The sequence below is a fragment of the Meriones unguiculatus genome, chromosome 1, assembly GCF_030254825.1.
Source record: "Meriones unguiculatus strain TT.TT164.6M chromosome 1, Bangor_MerUng_6.1, whole genome shotgun sequence".
NCBI classification, from domain to species: Eukaryota; Metazoa; Chordata; class Mammalia; order Rodentia; family Muridae; genus Meriones; species Meriones unguiculatus.
This window is the reverse complement of record NC_083349.1, coordinates 117075089-117095211: the sequence shown is the minus strand read 5'-3', so window position 1 is coordinate 117095211 and position 20123 is coordinate 117075089. Positions and strand designations below refer to the sequence as shown.

General features: G+C 35.3%; 1 protein-coding gene across 1 annotated transcript in view; it reads right to left on the bottom strand.

The window, feature by feature from the left end:
* The window catches only part of Smc6 (structural maintenance of chromosomes 6), a 59461-nt gene that overhangs the window by 22830 nt on the left and 16508 nt on the right, over positions 1 to 20123 (bottom strand). Inside the window, exons 7-19 of the mRNA XM_021642319.2 lie at positions 19309 to 19389; positions 18744 to 18845; positions 16544 to 16663; positions 16351 to 16449; positions 10088 to 10234; positions 9775 to 9863; positions 9432 to 9596; positions 8760 to 8938; positions 7941 to 8145; positions 5291 to 5405; positions 3841 to 4001; positions 1783 to 1918; positions 637 to 717 (exon numbers count right to left, since the gene is read on the bottom strand). Of these exons, the coding sequence (XP_021497994.1) occupies positions 637 to 717; positions 1783 to 1918; positions 3841 to 4001; positions 5291 to 5405; positions 7941 to 8145; positions 8760 to 8938; positions 9432 to 9596; positions 9775 to 9863; positions 10088 to 10234; positions 16351 to 16449; positions 16544 to 16663; positions 18744 to 18845; positions 19309 to 19389 (1680 nt within the window). The remainder of the gene's footprint in view (positions 1 to 636; positions 718 to 1782; positions 1919 to 3840; positions 4002 to 5290; positions 5406 to 7940; positions 8146 to 8759; positions 8939 to 9431; positions 9597 to 9774; positions 9864 to 10087; positions 10235 to 16350; positions 16450 to 16543; positions 16664 to 18743; positions 18846 to 19308; positions 19390 to 20123) is intronic.

The window sequence follows — 20123 nt, the reverse complement described above, 5'->3', positions numbered from 1 at the left end:
TGTTCCTGTTTTGCTCACTGCTTACTGTAGGTCACATACTGCCACTCGCTTATGTAGAACACGAATTATGTGGCTTATGTGTTGCACTCCAGAAAAGTTAAATCAAATGTCACAAACAGATGAATAATAAACTTAAATACAGGAAAAATTAAAAAATACATGTAAAAATTAAGATGGAACATGAACCTGGAAAAAGAAAGACAAAAAGATCAACTCTGACTACTGAAAAGGTACCCCTATCTCTTATTCCTCGCAGAAATACTGGCTAATGTTTACCTTATGTGGTAGAAGAAAAATAAAAATCTATTATGCATGCAGGCCACATACATAAAACCCAGAATTCTGAAGACCACACTTTAGGTGAAATCTGATATATTTTATGAACAGCAATGGCAATCATAAAAAATAGTTGTGATTAAAGGATCTTTTAAAAGTGAGACTTATAGGTGGTGGCAGGCAGATCTCTGTGAGTTCGAGGCCAGCCTAGTCTACAAATCCAGGACAGACAAAGATACAGAGAAACCCTGTCTTGAAAAACAAACAAACAAACAAACAAACAAACAAAAAAAGGTGAGATTTGAGAGCCCCTAAGCTAAGTTACAGTTTTATCCCTTAAATTGAAGAAAAGTATTTTACCAAGGTTGCAATATCTACAGATTGGTGTTCTTCTATATTCTCAAGTTCCCGAATTTCAGAAATATTTTTTCTTATTTTCATCTAGAAAGGAAGTATTTAGAATTTAACAAAAACAAAATCCTTGGAAGAATATATTAAAGCACAAGTATCCGGTATGATGACAATACAGCAGGGTATAATTGCTAACAAAGGGAAACACCATTATTCAGTGGACCAAAGGGGTGTGAGCAGTATGTGCACTGCACCACGCTCACTCTCACTACTAACCCACTTCCACACAAAGACGGCATAAGGAGCCACATTAGCATTCAAAGGGGTCACACTGTTGAGTCAGTATGAAAAAAGGCTTTTCTAAAACACCTAATATTTCAAATTATTCAAAGATTTCTATATAAATCTAGTGTTTCCCAAAGGCCCAAATACTCCCTGGGAGGTCTAGAACTCCATGTAGTCAAAAGTATTTTAAGATAAACTCTGTAATGTTGTCCACCAATTTTACTAACACTTTCAGATTTACAGGTAGCTTATAACTATATCTAACACTATCAAGAAATAAAATTTAATTTTCATTTTTAAAAAAATCTAAGTACTTATGGATACACACACACATGCTAGCTAGTTTTATGTCAACCTGACCCAAGTTAATGTCATCTGGAAAAAATTTTCATTAAGAAAATGGGCCCAGCAGACTAGCCTATAGGCTTGTCTCTAGTGTAGTTTCTTGCCTGGTTGATTGACGTGGAAGGACTCAGCTCACCCTGGGCAGTGCTACCCTGGACTGGTGGTCCAGTTGCTCTGAGAAAGAAGGCCGAGCAAGCCTTGAGGTGAAAGCCTGTAAGCAGCACTCCTTTGTGGTTTCTACAACAGCTCCTGCCTCCATGTTCTTGCCCTGTGTTGCTGCCCTGACTTCCTTCAATGATAGACTGTGAGGTGGAACTTTAATCTGAAACAAACCCTTTCCTCCCTATGCTTTTGGTCATAATATTTTATCACAGCAAGAGAAACAAATTCTAATTAATACATCACATAAATGAAAGTTCTTACTAAAAGGGGCTTGAGGCTAAAATATTTGAGAAAATGAATGACAAAATTATGCAATTAAACTTTGAAATAGTATATTAAAAAAAAGTTTTGTTTTGTTTTTACCTTTATTTCTTTATAATGTAGCTGGCACCTTTTAAGAAGTTCTTCATTGCGTTTAATATCCTTCTCCAGGGCAGACAGACGGTGCTGAAGATTTATTATGTGAGCCTTTTTATTTTCAATCTCAGTCTCCAAATCACTTGACAGAGAAGACAAAAAGTACTTTAATTCTCATATTAAATACATTGCTCCTTTATAACAAAAGTTTATTTGTAATAACTTACAAAACTCTATTCCATTAAATCAGTTCTATGATCCTATCAAATTAAGAAGTTATCAATTTATTAGTGAAAACTAGCAGAAATGTCAAAATGCCATCTAAACTTGTTTTACTTACTTGATTACAAAGTATTATATAATAAGAATTATATGCTCTAGGAATTATGTGTGGAGATAGGTAGAGGCAGAAACATGATAACGACTCAATCCCTCAAAAAGAAAACAGTCAGATTAAACTGCAACATTAAAACATGAAGAGGAGGGTAGGATTGGGAGGGGACAAGAAAGGGGACTACAGCTGGGATACAAAGTGAATAAATTATAAGTAATTAAAAAATTAATTAATTAAAAAAATTTCAGTGTTCTGACTATTTTACACATGAAAAAGAACATACTAAGCATGAGCTAAGTATACAAGCTGCTTGTGGGAGATGAATGTATTTCCAATAACAATCAGTCTAATTTTACTCTGTACTTTGTTGGTTTCCACAGCACTGTTCATGTATAAATATTACCAACCTTGTCTTATCACATTTGGCAAGCACTAAGTATTTGTTGTTTGAAAGAACAAATGAAAGCATAAACTCTGGATCATAGTACTACAGCAATGTCTATCAAATTGTTTTGCCATGCAGTTTAATCACACACAAGCAACCAATCACTCTAAGAACTGCTTACACATTATACATGCTTTTCTAGTAGGAGACTGCCTTGGGATGAAAAACTAAGCCAAGTGCCACAACATCCTTTTGGTGTTTTTTTTTTTTTTCCACCAACCCTTTTCTACTGTTAATCAATAAATTTTAAATTTCTAAACCTCGCAATAACTTCATGCTACTTTTAATAACAACATGAAAAGTATTCAGTATCTGAAAAAGAGAAACTTCAACAAAACCCACATTTCCTTATACATGTAAGTCACTTAGAATCCTTTTCTAAGTGAATCCTTACTCTGGCACAGTTTCTCAGATGGCCCCTTTTCTCCTCTCCTTCCTTTCTTTTGTAGTGGTGCTGGAGGACGAATCTAGAGCCTCATGCATAGTAGGCAGTATTCTACTAAACTAATGATCCTTCCTCCTCAGCCTCACAAGGAGCAAGGACGGCACCAGCACTAGCCCTTTATCCGAAGTTAATTTATTCTAAACATAAAGTCATTAACTCAAGCCTAAGCCATCAATTCACCAAACAGAATTAGTTTAGTTCAGAAATCATGTCTACATAGCCAAAATCTTTTCTGCAAACCCCTGTATATAGTTAGAACAAGATTCTTTTTTTTAGGTTCTCAATTTGTGTTCTCTTACCAGCTTTATTTTTCTAGGCCTATGTTGTAATTGTGTCAACTGGTCTTTCTTGCTTTCTCAAACAATGTAACTCTAAAAATGAAACAGATAAGGAAGACTGTGCCTGAATGTAGCCCAGCATGCTGTTTTCTTGTTAAAAAAACAAAACAAAACACTGTAACTCAACAGTGAACAGTTGAGTGTAACAGTTCATGTACATTCTTTAGTTCTTCAACATGGACTGCTTCAGATTTGCAATCTACCCTTTTGCAAGAGCCACATTATTCCTCTCTGTACTGTCCCAATTTCAGTATACACATGCTGCCCATGGAAGCACTAGTTCACATTCTTAGTATAGAGTACCCTTAGAGTTGTGGGCAGGTAACAATGTGTAGATCAGCTCTCAAGGACATTTTATGTATTTGGTCTTCACTATTGTCAAATAAGTGCTGAATTCCATATCCAGTTAAATACACTCTAAGACCAAACACCAAAATAAATCACAGAAAATGGAACCCGAAGAACAGTGGGAATAATGTAGTGAAGCTAACATAATTCAAACCTTATTTCAGAATCCACATCTCTGCTTAGAAACTTGGGTCTTGTGCTTTCAGATGAATAGTAACGTCCTGCAAAAACCTGATCACCATCAGCAGTAAAAGCTTCTCTACAATTTTTGGGTGGCTTTTGGGACTGCATGACTGCACGAGCTACAGAATTATTCTAGAATAGAAAAGAAAGTATATTTTTTAAAACAGTGTCAAAGTATTTGTGATGGATGTACTTCAAACTTTTACCCACTAATAAAAAAATTCAAGTATTTTTATTTAAATACTGCAATAATTCCCAAAATAATTAGTTATATGAAATACTTTACAAACAGCCAAAAGTGATATTTGGGGAAACAAAATGCAAACCAACCAACTCTATATTATCCCATAAAATAAAAATAGTGTTTTCTTAAATTGCCAGTCTACCTTCAAGCGATGTTTGACCTCTGCAAGTATGGTCAGAATATAAATTTGGTCTTCTTTCTGTGTTCACACCCCTTGCCTCATTACATTTTTTTTTTTTAATTTTTCATCAATTACACTTTATTCATTCTGCTGAAGGTAGACTGGCAATTTAAGAAAACATATTATAAAAGCTAGTGAGGCTCCGCATGGTGGCACAGGCCTTTATTCCTAGCACTCAGGGAGGGAAAGGGAGGTAGATCTCTGTGAGTCTGAGGCCAGCCTGGGCTACAAAACGAGTCTAGAACAGCAAAGGCTACAAGAAAAACCCTCTCTTGAAAAAAAATAAAACAAACAAACAAACAAAAAGCTAGAAAATTTTTTCAAGGAAACAAAAAAATATACTGTGAAGATTTACTTGAATTATAAGAGCTATAGACTATTAAAAGAAAATAAAACAAGAGTATAATGTATAAACAAAGTATACTATGATAGTAGAATGAATTCAGTTATATCGTCAGTTGAACTCAATGTAAAAGCACTGTATTTTCCAAATAAAAGAACTTTACAGTAAAACTAGAAAAAAATGTTAAATTTTGCTATGAGAAAGCACTTATTAAACAAAGAAACAGATAAGTTAAAATCTTAAAAATGAGAGGGATTGCCTCTGACATAAACTGATTGGCCTGCTCCTTGATCACCTCCCCCTGAGGGGGGAGCAGCCTTACCAGGCCACAGAAGAAGACAATGCAGCCATTCCTGATGTGATCTGATAGACTAAGATCAGAAGGAAGGAGAGGAGGACCTCCCCTATCAGTGGACTTGGGGAGGAGCATGCATGCAGAAAGGGGTGGAAGGGTGGGATTGGGAGGGGGAGGAGGGAGAGGCTTATGGGGGGATACAAAATGAACAAAGTGTAATTAATAATAATAATAAAAAAAAATTGAAAAAAATCTTAAAAAAAAAATAAAAATAGTGAAACATATCTATGAAAAAGTTCAGTTATGAAGATTTTTAAATAGCAGGGATGACATAAAGCGAATAAACCACTGGCCTTACTTTGATCAGCAGCACTGTCTCTATGCTCCGCATGTCAATCAGGCTGTTTGCAACAACAGCATTGTCTATTTCTAAAGCTGTTAGAACAGTTGGAAACTCTGGATGGTAAGCAGCTCTAGGAGACAGAGGGGAAGGGCAACTTAACAAATTTTAAACACAAGCAAATTTCACATATATTAAAAAGTAAAAATCCGTAACTTAATGGGTAAGTACAGAATAGAAAATATATACTATCTGATATTTGAAGACATCTGTAAGGTTTATTTATTTGCTGCACAGTTACACTAAAATAGTATAAGACACTGTTCTAAGCACATAAAAATATGAACTCACATAATCTCCTTTTTTGTTGTTGTTTTGAGTCAGGGTTTCCCTATGTAACCATGTAATTTTTTAACCACTATAACACACTTCATGCTCTCTGGCTTTTTGTTTTTTTGGTTTTGTTTTTTTTTTTTTTCCTCTTTCTGATAAGGATGCATCAGAGGGCTTAACAAGTTCCCTAACATTCTAAAGACAGCTAAGTGGCCAGGGTAGAATTTAAAGTAGGCAATATAAATTTAAGTCCAGACTCACAACCATTATGCTCAAAATTGATTATAATAGTTATATTGTTATAATTTCTCCTACATCATGATTTCTCCTTTAACAATACACAAACATAAAAGCTAGTTAATTAAAACTGGATAACTATTTAACTGAGTAACAGCAACTGGAAACTGCTCAGCAAGAATGCTTGATCTTGAAAGTATAAGCATATGATGAGTTCAAATCGTCAGCATCCACATAAAAAGTAGGAGACAGCTGTGAGCCCATCACTGAGACAAATAGGTCCTGAGACAATCCTTGCATAAATGAATAAAATGTATCTTAAGTATCTGACACAGTCAATATTCTAACAGTTCTGATCTTTTTTTACATTACATGTATCACTGTTATATCAACATTTCAACCATAGTTTACAAAGTTCTTCATACACACATATATAAGTCCCCTTAAGAACATTTAAGTCAGCTATAGATAATCGGACCTACTCAATGCTCTTATCAATAGCTGATCAACAATAAAAAATGCTGGAAGGTAAATCCTTCAACAACTTTGTACTTTAGCAATGTATACTTGATACCACCTAAAACACTGACTTTGCCATCACTCAGACCTATCTCATTAAACTATAATTTCTGTAATTTCTCAGTCTTATCAACACTTTTCCAACAAGGCTAAGCCTGTTAAGTCTGAATATTTCATAGTCAGGTGTTTATTTTCTCTCAGGCCCTACTTTATTTAAACCAATTTCTCTGCCTGCTTCTCTCTTCTTCCTGTCACACCCACACATTCAAAACTTTTCTACTTTAGTGCTAATGAAATAAGGACATTCTTACTGATATCTATAAAGAAGTATTACTAATAAAAAAAATATCCTGCAGCTACCATAGATTTTTTATCTTAAGTGGAGTATCATTCAATTTCCTCAGTCATTCTCAGCAGCTAGTTTAAACTTTTCAATAGCATAATTTCCAAGCCTCCTACCCAACTCTCAAAGTTCTTATTCTCCCCAAGAAAACTGGCACTATACAGCACAAATTTAGCTTGCCTTCATACACTTTCACAATATACTATAATTCAGAGCTGCTATATTTTGCTAAGTCTCTGGAAAATAGCATGCCAACTGGACAGTGATAAGCATTCCCTCCCATTGCTAGTCACAGAGCACTCCATACAACTGTTCAGGACTATTTTTTCTGGTCCCAAAATAAAAAAATACTGGGCTGCAGCGATGGCTCAGTGATAGAGTTCTTACAAAGGACCCAGCGCCCACATCAAGCGACTTATAACTCCCTTTAACTACAGCTCTAGGGAGTCAAACGCCCTTCTCTGGCACTATGGGAAACACACTCATCTGTACCTCAAGAACCTCCACACGATTATAGTTAAAAAAATAAAACAAAGCTTTAATTAAAACATGTAACAAAACAGGTTCAAGGAGGCATTCTCCCTCATGTTAACTTTATAAAACAGCTTCCAACTTCCCCATATGGTACCCACCAGGCATGCTGGTCACCAGTCCAGGTGTAGCAGTCCACTGGGTCATTTTCAACATAAAACATTCTGTCCTTAGACAAATTCGTTAGTAAAAAGGCTAGTCATTTATCATCTCTGTCTGTCTCACCTAATGACTTAATGACTCCCTCATTTGAGCTACATCTATATTTTATGATCCATTTTACTAATGCTTAAAAAGAACCAAAGGCAATTAAGTGTTTGTACACAAATGAATGAGGTAGCATTAGACTTAATAAATAAAATAATCAGAAATAGAATTTATGACAAAAGTGAAGATGTAAAGAAAATTTAAAAATACAATCTTGGACTCATAAACTTTTTTTAATTTTACTTTTTTTTTTTTTTTTTTTTTTTAGTTTATAGTGGGTTTCTTAGGTCCTGGCTTCAAAATAGCTCTTGAAGCTACTGGAACTATAGGTTCACACTACTGTGCCAAGCTCACATACCTCTCTCTATAAAGTTAACTGACCAGCCAGAGATAGTAAGAGTTTTGGACACCATGCCCTTGAGATGAAAATATAATTTTTCAAGCATCCCAATCATGCATGTGATTAAATAAAACCAGAGACAATATTAATCTGATTACCTGAGTCTCACATCATATACCTCATTCCGAAATTCAGAAACGATTATCTGCGGCCTGGAGGTCCCCGGTGGATAAAATTTTTTCATCAATGACTGCAATACTCTCTCATCAGCATGATTATGGCAACAATAAGCTTGCAGAAGTCCTTTTAAGCAAGATTCAATGGCCAAAGCAAGCTCAGGGTCCCGTAGATGAATGCAAGCACCTAAAAGTGATCCCCCCCAGAAAAGATTACAGGATTAATAAATACTTAAATAATACTGTTGTACAGAGAGATCACACCCTATAAGAACTTGACTAAAAAGTTTTAAATCCCTAAATAGAAACAAATGAAAATAACCAGAAGAGGACTGGAGATCACATTGCCTGAATAAAGTAACAAATGAGAAGGAAGACATTTTATAAAGAATATATGAGTCAGAGAGGACTGTGCTTTTGTTTTGCCTCTTTACTTCATTTCATGTCAACAGATTGTCAGGTTAATTAATTGAAGTTCTTTCTCTAAATTCTCCTTCTCTTGTCTACTTTTAAAAGGACAAAAGTAAAGGTAGACATTTAAAGTGATTTTTCTTATTATGTTTAAAAGTATGAGCCAGGAGTGGTGGCCTGTGCCTGTAATCCCAGCACTCAGGAGACAGAGACTGGAGGATTGAGTTTAAGAATTCAAGACCAGACACACAAGACCCTCTCCTTCCAACCCCAGTGCCAAAACCCCTAAGTACAATTTAAGTTTATACATAACTAGATACTAGTTTAAGTAGACCTCTTCCTAGAACTAAGAACTTATACAACGATATTATCAAAAGTAGTGGCACATACCTAAAGGGCCTATAGGTTTATGAGTAAACTGTCTCCGCCTGTAAGCATCATCTATAGCTTCCAGAAGAGCTGGAACATGAGGCCCAAATCTTTTTAGTCGATCAGTTTTACTATCTTTCAGTTCTTTTAACTGTCTCGAATTATAGTTTAGTGTTTGCCTCACATCTACATCTTCTCTCCTAAAATATAAAAGCAGAAAAAGGAAACACATCATGTAATAAATTATACAGAAATATTAGGGCTTTGTTCATAATAGTTCTATGCTAACCAATAACCTTGCTACACTAAAAATGATATTTTTATTTGCGAATAATTGAGTTACCAGACAACAGTCAGCAGTACACAAAACTCACATTAAAAATGCAATAATAATGGACTGGGAATCTCAGATTGTCAAAATTTACAAGAAAAGTCTTAGAAAAATAATTTTAATAGGTCTTTATCAATTCAGGTATGGCCTTTAATCCCAGCACTCAGGAGGCAAGTGGATCTCTGACTTTGAAGCCAAGCTGGTCTACAGAATTACATAGGCCTGTCACAATTACATAGTGAGGATTATATACTCAAAACAAATTAAGTCAAAAGGATCTTTACCGCTAAAGAACAAAAGTTCTTTCTCATATTAACAGCAAAACTACATAATATTCAAATAAGTGAAAGGTGTGAACTCACTTAATCCGGACATGTTCTTGTCTGTCCTTTTCTATGGCTTGCTCAAACTGTTCAACCTCTTGATTGACTACATTTTCCTGATCCTGTAAGGCCTTTACTTTCTCTTTTAACCAGCAGATCCTTTTTTGCCTTTCCAAGCGCTCTGGTTCCAAAGACTGATCAGTACTGAAGAGAATAAGAAAACAAAGGTAGAAAAAAAAAAGTTAAATAAAAACCTAACATTTAAAAGGGATAAACCAATATACAAATCTTTCATTAACACCAATACAAAAGACACAGCACTCCACAGTGCCTAATCATTACATAGAGAGGTGACTATGGGAATGCAATGTTACTGTTCTACCTTTTCTTTAATTCTTCAATTCTTTTACAAAGCTGTTCGCCGTCTTTCTTTAATGCTTTATATTCATTTAGGGAACGGTTATATAAAACCTATCAAAAAATTAAACATATTTTAGTAACATATAGAAAATAAACATTCCATCAATGCACATCTATGACCATTTGAAACCACATTTTTAAATGAGTGAATGAGACATATCTAGATCTAAATGGAAAGAGACTTCTTTAAAAGATAACAAAGAAGGAAAAGCTAACACAAGAGTCATTATGTTCAGTTGAGTTTTTTCTATTCTAAGTTAGAAGATTACACCCACCTCAGCATCATTAAAGGCTCTTGTCCTTGCAATGACATCTGTTTTCAGTGCCATACATTCTGGTGCTCGTGCATTTGTCTCTTCACTAATTTTTTCTAGTTTATCTTGAATATCTTTGTACTTTTTTTCTGCATCATTAAGTCTGACCTTTAAGGAAAAAAAAACAACACATTACTGTAGTTATTTTTCCTCACTAAAGAAAAAGATAAAAATTCTGAAGAGTTCACATTCCAATAAAATTAATTTTACTCAAGCCATCAGATAAAGGCTAATTCTGCCAATTCTGACAACTAAAGTTCAACCTGTGAACTGATATGCTGAAGCAAACGGACTCTCTTCAGTTGTCTTCTGACCTCCTGGTATGACCCAAGGCATATGTGGATGTCATAACATACATGTGTGTGTACACATGTACACATACACACATAACAAGTAAATAAATGAGATGAAGCCTTTAAAATTTAAAAAAATGGTATTAGACAATCAGTTACATGAAAATACTAAACTATAATTTAATTTTGACCCATATATAAGTATCCAATAATGTTTTCCTGAATATACTATGAAACAATGTCTTTAAATGAAACAAATTAAGAAAGTCCCAAGTTAGCAGAGAATATATACAAACTAGATTCTAGGTAGAATATATCCATTTATAGTATGAAAGTATAGAAAAGAAACTATAGGTATGCCAAGAAAAGCCAGAAAAAGCATTTGTGCTGAAAGCAGAAAGGGCAATTAATTACAGTGTACCTGCACATAAGCTAAGGGAAAAGTTCTAGGCAAAGACACTAGAGCATGTGAATGAATATCTACTCTAGAAATTGTATCAGAAATTCAACTGAGAACATCATGATGTGAAATGAGATGTGTAGAAAAAAGAACAATAGCTTATAACTCAATTCTCTAAACTACATAGGTAAGATAATGTTCAAATTTACATGTTGATATCTGAATATCCTAGCAGTTTTCAGAAGGCAAGGTGGCAGGAAAATTACAGGAAAGGTTTGAATCATTCAAAACAAGCAAAAGGTCTTAAAGAGACAAAAATGAGGCAATGACAATAGGGATGGATTATGAAGGGTGGGAGGTACTACTTAGATCAGAAGGGCAGAAGCAGGCAGATCTCTGTGAGTTCGAGGCCAGACTGGTCTACAGAGTGAGTTCTATTACGGCCAGGGATACACAGAGAAACTCTTTTGGAGGAGGAAAAAAAAATCTGACATAGGTCAGTCTCTGTGAGCCATGTGGTATTTGTCACACACTCAGCTCTGGCGCTGGGGAGCTCATGCCTGCAATCCAACACTAGAGAGACTAAAAGAAGATGAATATTAATTTAGGGCTGTATTTTAAGAGTTGATAGAGAAGGAATGAAAAGACAAGAGGAAGGGAAGGAAAAAGCAAGGCAGTCATCTACTGATGATATATTACAAATGGTTTTCTTTTGTTGTTGTTGTTTTGTTTTGCAAGACAGGGTTTCTCTATGTAGCCCTAGCTGTACTAGAACTCACTCTGAAGACCTGCTTGGCCTTGAACTCAGAGGTCCTCCTGCTTCTGCCTCCCAAATGCGGAGATTAAAAGCATGTGCCACCAACCGCCTCGCTAAGAATGGTTTTCAAGTTAACAAAAATGTAAAGTCTGCATGATAATGCTATTTCTTCAGAAACTAACTATTCAAAAGTCAATCAACAAACAATACTAATGTTGCATCAAAACCTCTGCATAAAAAAAAAGGTAAGAAAGGGGCTGGACATACAGCTCAGCAGTTAAGAACACTTGCTATTCTTACAGTAGGCCCAGGTTCAATTCCCAGCAACCACACTGGAGCTCAAAAACATCCAAGTCCAAGGGCACCAGGCACACATGTGGATCACAGACACACATGCAGACAAAAATACTCATACAAATAAATTTGAGAATTAAAAAAAAAAGAATCCTAGGAAGGATATAATTACTATAAATAGTCCTTATCCTCTAAATCTTTATAAGTTATTACAGACATACCAAATGCTTAAATAGCAGAAAGCCTTACAGATTTCTTCACAACTACTAGTGTTTGAAAACCAGGTGAGCATGTATTACTCAAATTGGTTTTCATTACTCAACTAGAAAATATCTGAAAGAAATTCTTGAGGACTTCCTCTACAACAAGCTGAGAAGGCCAAGAGGATAAACATTATTTGTAGAAAATTTTAGATTATGTCAGAAACAAAATGTGAGGTAAGAGTGGGAAGGAAGGTTTGAAATTCCATTTATTACCCCAAGAGGAAGAAAACTAGCCCAGAGATTGCAAAGAAAATATACTTTTTATTGCTAGTACTTTTCTAACAGAACCTTTGAAAGTAAAGATGTCTGTGATCTTGAAGAAAGACTAGATGCAATAAGCTGTCCTATGATATAACTATCCTGGGGGCAGAAATTCTGTAAGCAAAAGAGAATAAAATACTAAGATATAAGTAATTCCCATTGACATACAAAGTAGAACGTGGAAAGGCCACCTAATAAAGCTCTGCTTCTTAAACTGGATTGTAACCTATGTGACATCATGTAAATGAAATGTGGGATTCCCAAAAACTGTTAACAGTAAAATGTTCCTATGCAAAGAAACATTTTAATTCAGAACATGGCTGCTCTGGCAAGAGATCACATCCAAAGACCTTTTAGGTCTGTGGGATCTGGCTGGAATACAAATACACCTTTAATCCAGCAGACAGAGGCAAGCAGATCTGAGTTCAAGGCCAGCCTGGTGTAACACAAGTATCAAGTAAAGAAAAACTTATGTCTAGGCATGGTGGCATATGCCTTTAATCCCAAACAATGATGGTAAAGATAGTTTGTAGAAGTAACTATGTTTAAAAAGTGATGTCTAATTGAGTGGCAGAAACATTGACGAACCAAGGCAAGATTTGACAAAATAGGAAACGCCCAACTCTCAAGAGGAGAGTAAAAGAAAGCTACTTAAGGGACAATGAGAAAGAGAGGAGACAGTAATAGAGACAGGCTGTAGAGAACAAGCTAGACTCAGGTGAGGGCAGAACGAGCCAGAGAATAAGAAGGAGCCAGAAGATTAGAGCAGATTGTTGGAGTTAGTTCTAGGCCAAGTAGAGTAATTCAGAGGCAGGTTGAATAAGTCAGCTGGGAGATGAGTTACAGCCAGAACAGCTGAGTTAAACCAGCCAGCCAGAGCTCAGTAAAAACAAGAAAGGATGCACTTATTAAGCAGTAAACTCAATTTTATACTCCCGAATGACCAAAAATTAAAGGAAAACCAAATGCATAATGAATTCAAGGAGTTCCTGGCAGTACTTGCCTACGCTGTATCATGAAACTTCACTCTAAGCTTGGTTCTAAACACACAATACGAACATTTTGCACTATATGCAACATTATGTCACCTAACACCAACAAACCTGCCTAAAACAGACCTCAGCTCAGCTTTGAGAGTTTTATAATATGAACCACAGTATTTTTATTGTAAATATAAAGTTTTCTGCTCTTATAACAACATAATGGTTTAGTTGTGGAGAACTAAGACTTAATATATTCCTAAAATCATTCCTTAGCTCTCATCAAATTACTGTACCTTTGGATTATTATTATATTAGGATGTTTACTTTTAAAAATTATTCTTTAGAGCCTGGTGCAGCAGTGGACACCTGTAATCCCAGCACCTGGAGAGACAGAGCAGGTGGATCTCTGAGTTCAAGGCCAGCCTTGTCTACAAAATAAGTCCAGGACAGTCAAGGCTACACAGAGAAACCCTGTCTCAAAAAAACAAAAACAAAAATTGTTCTTTGAGTTTCTGACGTCAATATCAGCAAACCATCAAAACATTAAGAAATTACTCCTTAGGGCTGGAAAGATGGCTCAGAGGTTAAGAGCACTGGCTGCTCTTCCAGAAGGTCCTGAGTTCAAATCCCAGCAACCGTCCATCAACGGAGGAATGGGTACAGAAATTGTGGTATTTTTACACAATGGAATACTACTCAGTAATCAAAAAGGAGGAAATCATGAAATTTGCAGGCAAATGGTGGGATCTAGAAAAGATCATTCTGAGTGAAATATCCCAGAAGGAGAAAGACAAACACGGGATATACTCACTTATATAGACCTATAAGATATGATAAACATAATGAAATCTATACACCCAAAAAAGATAATCAATTGAGCGGACATGGGGTAAGATGATCAATCCTCATTTAGAAAGACAGATGGGATGTGCATTGAACGTATGACAGGAGTCTACTGAGCGCATCTGAAAGACTCTAACTAGCAGTGTTTTCAAAGCAAAGACTCATGACCAAACCTTTAGCAGAGTACAGGGAATCATAAGAAAGAAGGGGAGTTAGTCTGTTGAGGAAAGGATAGGAGCTCCACAAGGACCAAATATATCTGGGCACAGGGTCTTTTCTGAGACTGACATTCAACCAAGGACCATGTATGGATAGAACCTCCACTCAGATGTAGCCTGTGGTAGCTCAGTAACCAATTGGTTTCCCAAAGTGAGGGGAACAAGGACTATTTCTAACAAGAACTCAATGACTGGCTCTTTGGTCTCCCCACCCCCGAAGGGAGGAGCAGTCCTGTTAGGCCACAGAGGAGGGCTTTGCAGCCAGTCCTGAAGATACCTGATAAAACAGGATCAGATGAATGGGGAGGAGGTCCCCCCTATCAGTGGACTTGGAAAGGGGCACGGTGGAGATGAGGGAGGGAGGGAGGGACTGGGAGGGAATGAGGGATCAGGACACAGCTGGGATACAGAGTTAATAAAATGTAACTGATAAAAAAAAAATAATAAAAAAAACAAAAAACAAACAAAAAAAACCACCAAATCCCAGCAACCACATGATGGCTCACAACCATCTACAATGATAGCTGGCGCCCTCTTGTGGTGGGCAGGTGTACATGCAGACAGCACATTGGCTACATAATCAATCAATCAATCAATCAATCAAAGAAAGAAAGGAAGAAAGAAAGGAAGAAAGAAAGAAGGAAGGAAGGAAGGAAGGAAGGAAGGAAGGAAGGAAGGAAGGAAGGAAGGAAAGAAAGAAAGAAAGAAAGAAAGAAAGAAAGAAAGAAAGAAAGAAAGAAAGAAATTACTTCTGGAGATTAGAACAAAATTTCCAACAATTTATAAAATGAACCTTCTGCTACTTTGTACTGCATATTTATCTTAAAAGTGCCATTCTTAGCACTGATGATTACAAAACCAAGATATCAATGAACTCTTTAAAAAAAGTATGAAAGACACTGTGTCTCACAGTATCAACTATTGAGCCAAGATGTAATTATGTAAAAATAAACATGTACACCCATCTTATCAGTTTATAATTTTGCATTAATTTTAAGGTAAAATTTTATTTTCACCAAAGAATTATGTTAAAATTAATTTCTTTATGATTTAGTATCAGATGATAAGGAGCTGGGAGTAGAAAAGTTTAATAAGCTCTACCCATAAAGATCAAAGAAGCTACTGAAAGTTCCACTTTGAGAATGACAGTGCAGGAAGTTCAATGCAGCAGCAGCACAGCCTGTGAGTATCTAAAATCCACTGAACTACACTTTTAAAAAAGCAAATGGCACAGTATATGAATTCTATACCCCAGGAAAGGTCTTTACACTAGAATGCAAAGACATGACCTTCTGAATAGTTAGAAAAAAAAAAAAAAAAAAAGAGGAAGTCTACTGAAAAACTCCCAGGGTTAGCATTTGCCACACTTAACAACTTTTACATCCATGTGGAGGATCTTACAACTTCAAACATTTTAGATACAATATTTTCTAATGAGATTTTAAGTATCAGATTAAAATCCACCTGAACAAACTTAAAATGTTTTCTAACACAAACTCTAACAACAAGGAAATATCTGGCAGGAAATCTAGGTTTAGATCATAAAGCTCCTCTGGGCGCTGTTTTCACTTCTAGTTTCTTCAGCGTGCTGACAGTTAGCTTTAATGCTATCCTACTTGACAGTTGTTTCAGCACCTCTCTATTTCTCAAGCGCTCTGTTTCAACTCCTTTGTAAAATCCCTTTGTCCACAAGTGTGAGAAGTCAGCAGCCCAAGCCTCAGATAGAATTATTACTGCCAAATACACACCTGTTTCAAATGACAGTTGTAGTTGCTATGCAGTCATTGGAAAAGTATAGGTCCAAGTTTAACAGATTTAAGTACAGATGATACACAGCTGGTTTGTAGGGCATAACGAGTCCCAGCAATATCAAGACTTAACTGACCATATCTTTATAAGAGCCTCTAAGTACCTGTTGTTCTTCCATTTTCCTGTCAAGTTTGGCAGCACGTTCTTCTCCAATTTTGATATTATCTCGAATAGCATTCAATTGTTTTTCAATTTCATTGACCTGCAATCCAACCATATACCTAATTATTACAACTAATAGTTATTAAGACTGTCAATGTTACAAAAGAATATAGATGAACAAGAGCAAAAATTACCACTGCCCAAGCCATTTCATGTTTCAAATACTCTAAATTTGTCTTCATTGTACTTAAACCAGCAATATTTTGAAAACGTTCTTCTTTCTCCAAACACTGACGCTTTAGTTCAGTAAGTCGCTTAAAAGAAAAACAGATAAATTTGTACTAGCATCAAATGGAAACATTTTGTGTATCTTTTATTTAAAAATGATGCCTAAATTGATAATACACCGAAGCATGTCAGAAAATGACTTCATTAAAATAAAAATAAAGACTCTAGTGTTTTGGTACACTTGTGCTTAATACAAAAATTTTGCTAAGCTCAGAGCTATAAAACTGATCAAATATTAAGAGCAAAGGATTACAGTTCCAAAACCATACATGTCTTCAAGCTTCCTTCCCATTTTCCTTCCTAATTCCCTATCTAAATATCCCTAACCCTATCTCTAATTCCCTTCTAAAGCCTAGACAAGCCTGATCTTCCAGAAAAAGTGTAACAAGTATCCAGAAACTATTCCAGATACCAGAAAGAGACCAAATGCTAATGAAACAAATACAAAATATCCATCTTTCAACAGGTTATTAAGTGGCTCCTAGACCTCAGTCTTAACACCTGTGTGAAAAGTCCCCCATCATTCACATTTCTATATTCATCCAAGCCTTAACACTGTAATTTTACTTTGATTCCCTATCTAACTCAATTTACCTTCCCTTTTCTAAGATTATTTCAATCTATTACCAAATCCTTCCAAGTTTACACAAACTGCCTCCTTGATTCTTCTCTAATTCTCCTTGCCTTTGCCTTCAGGAGCAGGGCAAATCAGCAGATGGAAAAGTTCAACCATTTTCAACACTCTCACCTACACATCTAAAGTAGTTATCTGCAATGACTGTTGCTAAAAAAGAAAGGTGGCCTGGTTATCCTCCAGTCTCCATCTACTACCTGTTTTAGACCCTTTAGTCTAATTTCTCTTTCTGACTTACAAACAAAACAACTAATCTCTATTCCTTGACACTATTCCACTTCTAAAATTATTTCCTTTCTCACCAAGTTTCATGGAAACTATCTACACATTTGGATCCTCTTCTTCTCACTACTGACCCCACCACCCTACTACAGACATACATGAAGACTTTGCAACATAATACTGTGAGAAGTTTTGTCAATTTTTACATCTCTCATCAATGACCACTTCCTTCTTAATTCTCTCTTTCCTTGCCTTACTTATGGCTCCCACATCCTCCTCTCATAGTAACAATCTTAAGTCTGCCTTTTCTACTCTTCTGAGTCATCTAAATAAAATATAGTATATATTTGGACTAAAAAATGTTATCAAGATCAGATTTTACTCCTATATTTTTAATTAATATAACCCACTTGCTATTCATTTTTAATTAGTGTAACCACTTACTATTTGATAATTATCATTAAACCTACTCAAAATTTTGTTTAAAATAGAATGAAACAGGGCATGACTGATGGGAGTGATCTACAGATTCGACTGGTGTTTGTGTCAGTGGCACACACCTTTAATCCCAACACTAGGGAGAAAAAGTCAGGCACTCTCTGAGTTCAAGGATAACATGGTCTATAGAATGAATTCCAGGAATGCCCTGTCTTGAAAACACACACACACACACACACACACACACACACACACACACACACAAGCAAAACGAACAAAACAAAACAAAACAAAAAATCAAAGATTCAAGCAATTTTCCTGGTGGCCAAAATGTTATGATATGATGTGACATCAACTAGCAAGCCAGTGGCTGCTTAAAGCATGTTAATAGCTTGCTGATAAAATGATTCATCATACAAGTGCATACTATGTTTAACATCAGCTTGTGTTTTGTACTCAACAAAATAAATGTTATACAACACTTTGGAACCATTTATTGTGGGAATCAGTAATGCCCTGCACAACCAATTAGTTATATATCAAGGGCTATGCAATATAAGATGCCATTTTATATTCTAGTTTAGTCTAAAAGAGGAAATAAAACACATACATACCCATTATTACAAAAAAAAAAAACCCTACTAAATGCCTTAGTTGTAAAAGTTAAATGTTATATACTTCAGTGTGGTATAAAAATATGACACTTGTTTAATTAAGGCATAGATTTATAGATAGGAATATAATTTTATACCTTTACCTTACATACTCTAGGAACTGAGTTCATCTCAAAAATATTTACAGTATTTACACACCTCTTCTCCTTGACTTATCTGCTCCTTTGTTCTTTCTTTTGTTTCCATAATATATGAATAATCTTCCTTCATCTGTTCAAGCTGGGTTGCTTTCATGAAGAACTGTATCAACAAAAAGCAAAATACAATTAGGACTTCGTAGGTTTGCAGTATGAAAACAATTTGGGCCCTCAAAACTTTTAAACCAATTACAAAAAAGGTATTAAAACCAATTACAAAAAAGGTATTAAATAATATAAAAGCACACATACATAAGCACTGAAAACAACTCTTTTAAAGTTTTAAATGGTTTAATGTTTATTAGATCATACATAGCCAATTTTTCATTCCACCATATTTCCTCAAAGGTTATTTAAAAAATAATAATCTATTCTCTTAGAATGAAAACTCAAATAAAAAATAAAAATAAATGCTTACAACATTCTTGGTAATTTAAAATTTTATTTTACAATATTATTTTAATTGGTCAATTCTGAAGAAGAAAAAAACTCAGTACCCATTATCTGCACAGGTTTGTATGTATCTGAAAGCATGGCCTTAGTTAGGTTTGTTCTTAGTCTCTTACTTTGTATTTGTCTCCCTCATTTTTGGACTGTAGGAACTGCTTGCTCATTTCTTGTGTTAAAACAGAAACTGGATTATCCACCTGAAACAATTTTTTTTAAAAAGGGCATTAAAACTTATTCATTTTAATGCTTTAAACCAAACTATACATTACAAATGACCAATGGTCAATCAAGAAGGCTAAGCTGTAATCAAACTTGATAGCATTAGGACCAAAATACAAAAACAATGTTATACCTTTTAACACAGAATGCTTCAAAACTGAATGATACCAAAATATACTGTAGTCATATACAACATTCTACTACAGAATCTATGAGCCCAAGAAGCCTCATGCTTTTATATATTTTTTCAGGGGCTAGAGAAATGGCTTAGCGTTTTAAACTTGTACTCAAGAACTGAAGTTCAAACCCCCAGAACCTATGTAAAAAGCCACTTAGGAACAGCAGCCAACATTAACCATAGCATTTAAGGACATTTATTATGGAGACAAAGGATCCCCAGGGCAAGCTGGCTAGGTAGACTAGCAAAAATTGACGAGCTCCAGATTCAGTGAGAAACCCTGACTATTGTCAATAACGTGGCAAGCGACTTAAGTACCCAATGTCAAATTTTGAACCCCATGCACACACAAGCACTCACAAATACATGTAAATGCATACCACAGGCATGCATGCATGCACATGCAAAAAAGAAAAAAAAGATTTTAGATTTCTAATGTTTTTCTAACTATGTGAGGATAATTGAAAAATAATAGAAATTATGAGTTAACAATTGAAGCACAAGTCATTTTAAATAAGTCATAGCTTCAACGAA